The following is a 10,659-nucleotide window of genomic DNA, read 5'->3' on the forward strand; positions in this document are numbered from 1 at the left end:
GTACTGTCCGAATTCGCTCACTTTTCATTCACCCCTTCAAGTGAACTGGACTAAAGTAGGGAATCGTGATTAAGGGTTTAGGGTGCGATTTCGGATTCAGCCCAATAATACATACGAATATTACATTACCGCATTGGCTAACTGCCTCTGTCGTAGAAATCATTTTGAATTTTGATTGGCCCACCCAGCATTCAATCATCAACGGTAAAGTCGCTTGACGTCACTCACAGGAAGCGGCAGTGCTTTCAGTGGTATCAATTTGAGTCGACGCGGTTGCGTCATATTTAACTTTAAAATAGCCATTTTGTAGAAGTTGGTAGACCATATTAAAGCTATTCAATTCTAACGGGTACGTTCAGTTTTAGGACAAGAAATAATATTTTTCCTTTGAGGGTTTTCATCGTCACAGAGTGATTCCACGATGCCGAGAGGAGGTGAGTATTGTGCGCCTGCCTGATCGCTATTTTTCCTTTTGCAACATACCGCCCAGAGCCAGTATTGGAATAAATATAACTTATGAAAGGGAAATATGGATTTGACGGTGAATATAAGGCCCTTGAGGAAACCGTTAGGGCTTACAGCGTCTCTGTAATGGGTAAATCACGGTGGAAAAAGAAGCATTACGCTAGTTTAAACTCAGGCCATGCTGGACCAGTGCAGTCACATGTGATTGTCCGATAAGGCGACAGTTTCACTGACGACTCTTGTTCATACCTATGGCATTACATATATGTATATATTATCATTGCCTCTTAGTATTTTTAAATTGTTCAAATAATTTTACCTTGCCCACCACCTTAGGCAGAAAGGGCCATAAGGGCCGTGGGAAGCAGTTCAGCAACCCTGAGGAGATTGATCGGCAGATGAAAGCTCAGAGGGAACTGGTGAGTGTACAAGTGTTCATCTTCTGCCACATTACATTTAGTTGCCACATTCCAGAAGCTGACGTTTGCTCAGCATCATTTTGTATAATGGAAACTGATGCTTCTTTGTAGGAAGCGAAAGAAGGGGCTGAACCTGGAAGTTCCGAAGAATCTGAAGAGGAGAGCAGCAGTGACGATGAAGTATGAGGTTTTAATTAAATTAACTTAATGGCACTATGTAATATTTTTGGATCAAAATATCCAAAAACCACTAGAACAGTGTTATATATTTTGTTGACTTGTGTACTTGCATTATCCCAGATGTTTCCAATAATGTTTTAATCCAGAGAAATAAGCAATTTTAACCAGATCACGGACTGTGTCCATGTGTTGCATATCTATATCGTCATGCCTGCCTTGACCTCGATTACCCTTTTTTATTTATTTTGTAGAAACCATGGAAACATCAAAGATACTTTAATTTATGATGTTTTATTAGACAAGGGAACAACTGTTTGGATGCTTTTTTTTAGACAAACAAATTATTGTAAAGTAATACAGCATTTTTCCGTCATACAATGTTTTAAAATTAATTGCATGCCATTAAGCAACACAAGCCATCCAGCATTTATTAATATGAAGTTCTTATACTGGTCTAGCTTACTGCAGTGTGCAACAAGTTTCTCCTAGCAGCCGTAGAGCGAACGCACAGAGTAACATTATAAAATAAATTTCAACACACTCAAATGTATCTAATATGATAAAACAGTGCTGCATTACCCCACATACGCTTGACTGTAAGAAGTGGAAGCGGCGACTGTGGCATAATAAAAGCTCTGCTGCTGTCGAGCTGTGTGATGCGCTCGTCTCTCATTAGCAGTCGCTTCAGTGACCTCGTTCAGCTCCCACAGCACTCGGCACGCCTCTGTTTCAAACTACAGTAACATTAATAATCTCATCCATGAACATGATTTCAGCCCGAATCCCGACGACTACTCTGAAGATTCCGTGCTCAATCTCGGCGACATCAAGCTACGCCTTTGTTTTGAATAGGCAACCTCTAGCGGTGAAAAACTACATATTGTGCCTTTTAAAGGTGCACTGTGTAAATTTTAGCGGCATCTAGTGGTGAGGTTGTGAAAAGCAATCGTCCACCACTCACCCTCCCTTTCGAAGCACATACAGAAGCTGCGCTGGCCGACACAGAGAGTAGCTAGCGCTCTGGAGAGCAGTTTGTCCATTTAGGGCTACTGTAGAAACGTGACGGCACAAAATGGCGACTTCATTTTAAGGGGACCCGGAGTGTATGTAGATAGAAATGGCTCATTCTAAGGTAATAAAATCATAACGGTTCATTATGTAAGGTCTTTATACACCACTGAAAACATAGTTATATATATTATATTGCATTTCTGTCAATAGATCATAATAAATATTACACACTGACTGCACCATTAAAGGGATCGTTCGCCAAAGGTGAAAATTGTAATTTACTCACCCTCGTTCCAACCCAAATGAGCGAATGGTATAATCCAAGATTTCTGAAGAGACACAATTGTTTCATAAGAAACCAATTTCATTTAGGCTTTTATTCACCTGTAAACATTGATCAACGCACATACATGGAGCCATATTTGATGACTATATTGGATAAGCTCTATATATGCGTGTTGATTGTTTATAGGTGTATAACAGCCTAAATTAAATCTGCTCATCATATAAAGTAATTGTGTTTCTTCAGAAGCCTTGAATTAAACTGCTCATTTCACAATGTCTTTGTACTTTTTAATGTGTGAACTTTTGTTTGGGCTGTCAATGGACAGACAAAAATAATGAGAGAATATTAAAAATATCTTGTTTTCTGAAGATGAACAAAAGTCTAATGGGTTCTGAACGACATGTTCTTTTTTTCTAACAGGGCAACCGTTTTATATGTGATGGTGCTGCAGAGGCTGTTTCTGATTTATGATGTTTTTAATTAACTAATGATTTGATTTCTTCTCCAAGCAACCTAAAAGGAAAGGTGTAGAAGGACTAATTGAAATCGAGAACCCGAACAGGATCTCCCAGAAAAGCAAGAAGGTTGTGGAAATAGATGTCAACGCACCTAAAGAGCTCTCGCGCCGAGAAAGGTATGTGGGATAGCATAAACTTGAGGTCCCTTAGAGTCAAATAACCAGTTGCTGCGTTACATACATCGTGTTTCCCTGTGTAGGGAGGAGATTGAGAAGCAGAAGGCTAAGGAGCGATACATGAAGTTGCATCTAGAGGGGAAGACGGACCAGGCTAGGGCAGACCTTGCCAGACTGGCCATTATCAAAAAGCAGAGGGAGGATGCAGCAAAAAAGCGAGACGAGCAGAAGAAAGGTGAGTTGATGGCAAATTATATAGCTTCCTGTTTAGTTATGTGTGCGTGTTGAGACATGCCAAAATCAGGGCCTGTGAGACAAACTTGGCCTGTCGTGACCTTTGATATCACCCGCCATGGCATATAAAAAAACTTGCCATTGAAGCATATCTTTATTTCTAATTTTTATTTTTGTTTTAAAAAATGTTTGCTTCGTTGAAATCTAGACCATTTTTTTAAAAGTACATTTTAATATAATATAGTTGGATATAATGCAGTATTTACTTTCAGCCTCATTTAAGTATGATTTTTGGCCCTTCGTAGTAAAAAGTTTGGGCTCTTCTACTCGAGATAATACTGATGGAATTAATTAACTGATGGATAATACTGACCCCCACTACTATCCCTTTGATAACTAGTATTGACACGGGTCTTGTCTGCTTTGTAAAAGGTAAACTTTTCTCTATTCTTTTCCAGAAAAAGACGCAGAAGAGGCAAAGTCGAAACGCTAGCCCGAGCACCGAGCATCATCACACAGGACAGGGCTTTTCTGGGGAGGGAGGGAAGGGGTCTAGTTGTTTAGAGGAAACAGCTCAGGGGTATCCATACATGTCATCCTTCCTTCCATCCATCCAAGGTTGGAGGGGCATTTGGACATTTATAGGAAGTCAAATGGGAGGTGGTATATGGTGTTGGAGTTTGTTTGGTTATTAATTGTCAAAACCACCAAACTTCAGTCACTTCATCCCTCCCCTGACACATTCACTGTGCTCAGACTCTAAAGCTGCTGGAGTTTACTCTCAATTTCTATGATGTTTTCACCATTACATTAGATTGGGATGTTATGGCATAGTGAGGTAGGGCTGCAGGTGTACTCGCATAAGCTGTTGTTTTCTGATGGGGGAGAAGCAGGTTGTAATGTGGAACAGTCAAACACTAATTGGACGTTTAGTCTTTTTAATGCATCGAATGACATCAACCCTTGTACTGTCTTTAATTTAGTCCACCTTTGTGGCCTCCTGTGCAAAACAATGCAGCTCTAGTCATTTAAAGGTTAATCGGAGGGTGTTATTGTTTGTTACTTGGTGTAATCAGGACATGCTTGGACACAATGCTGCAGGCTAAATTCTTATTTAAAATGTTAATGTTTTTAAAACTTAAACACATTGCAGTCTTGGAACATGGTGTCACTATCAACAGGACAGTATCAAAGTAACTGCTTCAGCACAGCTGACTGAGCTGTTGCATATCTCCGCAACACCTCGGCACAGAGTATTCACCACGTCAACTTCTATAATGCCCCTTTACTCAGGGTTTTACATTTCTTTTGAAGTGGGACCCTTGTTTTTGTCACTACCAGACCCACTGGTGTGTCCTCATAATATTTTGAAGAGTTTTATGCTTTAGCCCGCTGCTGGGACCTGACTTGCCTTGACTGTTTAAGGAAAGCAATATTACCTAGATAATGCTGATGGTGCGACATTATTATTATTTTTCCATCTCTTAAACGCAATTTATTTACAAACTGTTTTAACATTTGTAATACATTCATCAGTACCGAAATATGTATTTACTTGGGTTATTGATTTGAAATCAGTTGAATTCCTTATTTGAAACTTTGTTGTATACAAATAAATGAATAAAAAGTGTTTTTTCCTTGTCAGTCAGTATATACCTTTGCATTGCATTCACATTATTGAAGCAGTTATAGTTGGAGCAAAAATTTAAATGATGAAAGCTAATTGCTTTTAAAAAAAATAAAATATAAAAGTAAATTTTAGTTAGCCTCCTTTTAACCACCTTTTTGACCACCTAGGCAAAGGTGCTAGGCATTAAAGCTTACACACTTTTTACCAGTCCATAGATGGTATCTTTGAGATTTTAAGTTTAAATTGGGATGGTCTTAATACAGAAATGATAGCTGTAGAAAGGCCTAATCCTGGCTTAATATCATACAAGTAGGATACTTGTATGAAGTTCTGAATTCAGCATATGTATAATTATTGAGCAATGCTGATTTATCTTTCTAAAGTAAATCAATAGGGTTTTCACGAAAATGGCATAGATCGATCTGTTTTATTTAAATATTTGATCAATTTGTGTTATTTAAATATTTTTTTTACATTGGCTTCCAGTTTTATTCAGAATCAATTTTAAAGTACTTTTAATTGTATTCAAATCCCATAATGGCCTCGGACCAAATTACATAGCATATGTTGGTAGAATACCAACCAAACAGAGCTCTCAGATCAGAATTATCTATCAAGCCATTTAACACCTAGGGTAAAGTCAAAAAACGGTCCCCAAATAGGGAGCTTTGTCCTGCAAGACATACAGGGTTGGCACCAGGACCCATGAAGTGGGTGGAAGGTTGGTCTTTATTATTGCCACGGAGGCTAATTATGAACATCCTGTGCTCCCTTTCGGCTCTGTAATGATCACAGAGGCTGACAATTACCTCTTTATCTGCCCTGTCTTGGCCATGGAGGTTGCCTAGAACTCTGTGTGCTCTGTCACGACCATGGATGCTGGCCCTGAACTTTGTGTACTCCCTGGCTCCCCATGGTCTTCTGCTCTGCCATGGCACCCAGCTCCACCAGCTTCATAGTAGAGGTCTCCAGCTTTGCCATCTCCACCGTGGTGGCCTTCAGTTTTATCAGCTCTGCTGTGGTGTAAAAGCTGTAGTGCGGTTTTACCTGCCCTGCTTCATTGGCTCTGCCGTGGTGATCTCTTGCTCCACAGTGATGGTCACCTGCTCTGCCTGCTTCACCCTGGTCACCAGCTCCACCCTGGCCTCCTGCTCTACCTGATTCACCCTGACCTCCAGCTCCGCCCTGGCCACCTGCTATGCTTGCTTCACCCTGGTCACCTGCTCTGCCTGCTTCACCCTGGCCACCTGCTCCGCCTGCTCCACCCTGGTCAACAGCTCCACCCTGGCCTCCTGCTCTACCTGATTCACCCTGACCTCCAGCTCCGCCCTGGCCACCTGCTATGCTTGCTTCACCCTGGTCACCTGCTCTGCCTGCATCACCCTGGCCACCTGCTCCACCCTGGTCAACAGCTCCACCCTGGCCTCCAGCTCCGCCCTGGCCACCTGCTATGCTTGCTTCACCCTGGTCACCTGCTCTGCCTGCATCACCCTGGCCACCTGCTCCACCCTGGTCAACAGCTCCACCCTGACCTCCAGCTCCGCCCTGGCCACCTGCCCTGCCTGCTTCACCCTGGTCACCTGCTCTGCCTGCTCCGACCTGGCCACCTGCTCTGCCTGCTCCACCCTGGTCACCAGCTCCACCCTGGCCTCCTGCTCTACCTGATTCACCCTGACCTCCAGCTCCGCCCTGGCCACCTGCTCTGCTTGCTTCACCCTGGTCAGCTGCTCTGCCTGCCTCACCCTGGCCACCTGCTCCGCCTGCTCCACCCTGGTCAACAGCTCCACCCTGGCCTCCTGCTCTACCTGATTCACCCTGACCTCCAGCTCCGCCCTGGCCACCTGCCCTGCCTGCTTCACCCTGGTCACCTGCTCCGCCCTGGCCACCAGTTCTCCCTGCTTTGCCCAGGCCTCCATACTCTTTGCACTTATATCCTTTTCTCTCCCTGCTTAACTTTTGTGTACATTTTAAATCCAGATTAACTGTGCATTTCCTGTGCAAATCCTCTTTTCCTTTTAGGTCCCTCATATTCACATTAATATAGAATCTTTTTCATTTGAACTAATTTATTCCTTTTATATTTTGACTTTTCTTTTTTTTCTTATGAAACTTATGACTATCAATTTTTTTTGATACCACTGTGATGCAACGTTTCTGACTGACATTTTGGAATAAATCAAATACAGCTTGAGCAGGCCTACTTGCAAAAAAATAACCAGAGTAACCACAGTTTGCCCTGATTACTTAAGTTATTTTATTTTTAATTAATATACTCGGATTTAACAGCAAAAGCGATATTTGTAGTAAATACTGTATTTATATGTATTGCAGAGCACCCCCTGTAGGAGGCTCCATCTCCCCCCTCATATTTACTTGGGACATTCCACTGGTTTCAGTTCATTGTCTTAACCGCAGTGTTTCCTAAGGTAATTATTTGTGATGACACGCCTTATATCATATAAAAAATTATTTCCCCTTTCACCTTTCACATCCTGCTGTTTGCACACATAAACACTTGATTGCTGAAGATAAGGTACCTTTATTAATGCCACAATGTAAACTATGATAAAGCATCTCCTAGTTTACACAATATGATGATCAACACAGATGTATATATAGAAAACTATTTAATTTATATTCTCTTTCTAAAGCCTCCTAGTACCCCACTTCACTCCTGGCACTGGCAGCTGGCCAATCCTTAAAAAAGGCCAAATCATTTTCTGAAGCCCTACCTCTTTTCTATATGGCAAAGCTGAATTTTTTTCAGTGTCACATGATCCATTTTAAATCATTCTAATCTGCTGCTATAGAAACATTTCTTATTATCAATGTTGAAAAAAAGGTTTTGTTTTGTGGAAAGTGGAAAGTTTAAATTTTTTATTAGTATTATTATTTTAGAAAAAGAGAGAAATTGATGCTTTTATTCAGCACAGATGCATTAAATTGATAAACAGTAAATGTAAACTAGAATATACATTTCCTGAATAAAATGTGAGTGGTGCTTGTTGTGGCAAAACTCACCACCCGGATGCTACTGGGATGCAAAAAAGCCAAGCAACATGTCTGTAGGATGTTCTGGGGCTGAGATATGGATTATTCATGTGTATTGTACGGTTAGGGTGCTGTAAATGGTTGCTAGGGTGTGGCTATACAGTTTGAATATCACTACTTATTAGCTGCTTGATATAAACCAACCTCCATGTCTCTAAGATGTTCTGAGGCAGAGATATAGGTCTTGCTAAATGGTTGTTAAGGTACTCTGTTTGGTTGCTATGGAGTGGCGTGGCAGCATCCAATGATGATACTGCAAAGGCTGCTTGTCAGTATGAATGATATAAACCAACCCCCATGTCTCTATGATGTTCTGATACAGAGATAGAGGTCTTGGTAAACGGTTGCTAGGGTACTCTGTTTGGTTGCTATGGAGTGGCTTGGCAGCATCCAATGATGATACTGCTTGTCATTATGAATGATACAAACCAACCCCCATGCCTCTATGATGTTCTGATATAAAGATATAGGTGTTGGTAAACGGTTGCTAGGGTACTTTGTTTGGTTGCTATGGAGTGGCTTGGCAGCATCCAATGATAATACTGCTTGTCAATATGAATGATATAAACTAACCCCCATGCCTCTATGATGTTCTGAGGCAGAGATATAGGTCTTGGTAAACGGTTGCTAGGGTACTCTGTTTGGTTGCTATGGAGTGGCTTGGCAGCATCCAATGATGATACTGCTTGTCAATATGAATGATATAAACCAATCCCCATGCCTCTATGATGTTCTGAGGCAGAGATATAGGTCTTGGTAAACGGTTGCTAGGGTACTCTGTTTGGTTGCTATGGAGTGGCTTGGCAGCATCCAATGACGATACTCCAAAGGCTGCTTGTCAGTATGAATGATATAAACCAACCCCCGTGCCTCTATGATGTTCTGATATCCCTCTGTGGATTTGTGTTGCTAGGGTGCTTGATAATGGTTGCTAGGGCGTGGCTAGGAAGTGTTGAAGGGGATTTGTGATTGGCTGTTAATGCCCCGAGTCAAACAAACCCATCCTCATGTTTCTATGACACTTCTATCCAAAGATATCCCTTTGATGTTTTTGAATGGAAGTCTATGGGATCAGTTGCTAGGGAGCTCTAAATGGTTGCTAGGGCATGGCTTGATAGGGTCACAGTGATCCTGAGATAGTGATTGGTTGGCTGAGTAAATTGAGCCCACCCCCTTGTCTCTGAGACACTGTGAGCCAGAGCTGTGGTCAATACAAAATCCCTATGCAAGTTCCCATAGTAAGAGAAACATGCGTTTTATGGGATGTCCTCCCCATTATAAGTCAATAGGGCAAATTTGGGGAGCTCTAGCGCCCCAGGGGTACAACTCACACCCCATTGCGATGTGTCATCTTACAGGGCCTGCCAGCCTCTTCAAATGTGGTGACACATGAGTTTCTACGAAATCCTCTCTCAGAGTTATGACTCTTTTCACAATGTTAAACGGTTAGTTCACCCAAAAATGAAAATTCTGTCATTAATTACTCACCCTCATGTCGTTGGACACCCGTAAGACCTCCGTTCATATTCGGAACACAAATGAAGATATTTTAGTTGAAAGCTGATGGCTGAGAAAGGCTTCACACAGGCCTCCATTGGCATTCAGTACATTGACACTTCCAAGATCCATGAAAGGCACTTAAAACGTCGTTACAAAGTCCATCTCACCACAGTGGCTCTACAATAATCATACAATGCGACGACAATAGTTTTTGTGCGCAAAAAAAAATCAAAATAACACCTTTATCCAACTTGTTCTCGACTTCCGTGTATGCCTCCACGACGCATGCGCGAGAATATGACGCAGATCCGGCGTTCGGACATATGACCCAGAAGCGATTTGTTTACGAGCAGAGGAAGACGCGCGTGTCTAAGCTGTTGGATTCTACATTGATCGTGCTTTAGGTCTCGGCGTAGTGCTCAAAATGGGGTTAAAGTGTGCATTTCATGGAATCCCGAGCCCCGGCGCTACGTCATATTCTCGCGCATGCGTCGTGGAGACACACGCGGAAGGCAATAACAAGCTGGATAAAGGTGTTCTTTTGATTTTTTTTTTGCGCACAAAAACTATTGTCGTCGCATTGTATGATTATTGTAGAGCCACTGTGGTGAGATAGACTTTGTAACGACGTTTTAAGTGCCTTTCATGGATCTTGGAAGTGTCAATGTACTGAATGCCAATGGAGGCCTGTGTGAAGCCTTTCTCAGCCATCAGCTTTCAACTAAAATATCTTCATTTGTGTTCCGAATATGAACGGAGGTCTTACGGGTGTCCAACGACATGAGGGTGAGTAATTAATGACAGAAATTTCATTTTTGGGTGAACTAACCCTTTAAGTCTATGGGATTTTTTTCGCCCCTGGGGCGAGCACCGTACCCCCGACCCCTTAGAAAAGATATAGCACACCATTCCCGAATAGGCCGCACGTTTTGACACCTCATTCATGGGTCTGTGACAAACGGTGCGGGAGGAGTAGCGTGCCGAAATGTTGTCCGGAATAATAATAATAAACCGTTTCTGGGGTGAGTTAGTAATAGTGATGCCTTGCTACGCAAGCACCACTAACAATTAAACATTTTAGCAATTATTTCTATTTCAAATAAATGCTGTTAATTAAACTTTCTATTCATCAAAGTATCCTGAACAAAAATTATCAATGACTGTTTCCAGGAAACGTTAAGATGCAAACACTGTTTTCAACATTGATGGTAATAAGAACCATTATTAATATTTGGTCACCAATAATAAT

The 10,659-nt window shown here is 41.8% G+C and overlaps 1 protein-coding gene across 1 annotated transcript; it reads left to right on the forward strand.

The window, feature by feature from the left end:
* The first annotated feature begins 206 nt into the window (after nt 1-206).
* Nucleotides 207-4,881, forward strand: pdap1a (pdgfa associated protein 1a). The gene is made up of 6 exons (XM_079846298.1): nt 207-434; nt 802-884; nt 996-1,064; nt 2,871-2,995; nt 3,079-3,230; nt 3,688-4,881. Exons 1-6 carry the CDS (start codon nt 422-424, stop codon nt 3,720-3,722), a joined length of 477 nt encoding a protein of 158 aa, XP_079702424.1. The 5' UTR covers nt 207-421; the 3' UTR covers nt 3,723-4,881.
* The last annotated feature ends 5,778 nt before the right edge of the window (nt 4,882-10,659 follow it).

Source organism: Gobio gobio, assembly GCF_949357685.1.
Source record: "Gobio gobio genome assembly, chromosome: 20".
Taxonomy (NCBI): Eukaryota; Metazoa; Chordata; class Actinopteri; order Cypriniformes; family Gobionidae; genus Gobio; species Gobio gobio.

Coding starts and splice junctions, on each gene's coding strand:
- pdap1a (XM_079846298.1), top strand. Junction 1,065..2,870: donor AGAGCAGCAGTGACGATGAA/GTATGAGGTTTT, acceptor TTCTTCTCCAAG/CAACCTAAAAGGAAAGGTGT. Junction 3,231..3,687: donor GCGAGACGAGCAGAAGAAAG/GTGAGTTGATGG, acceptor ATTCTTTTCCAG/AAAAAGACGCAGAAGAGGCA.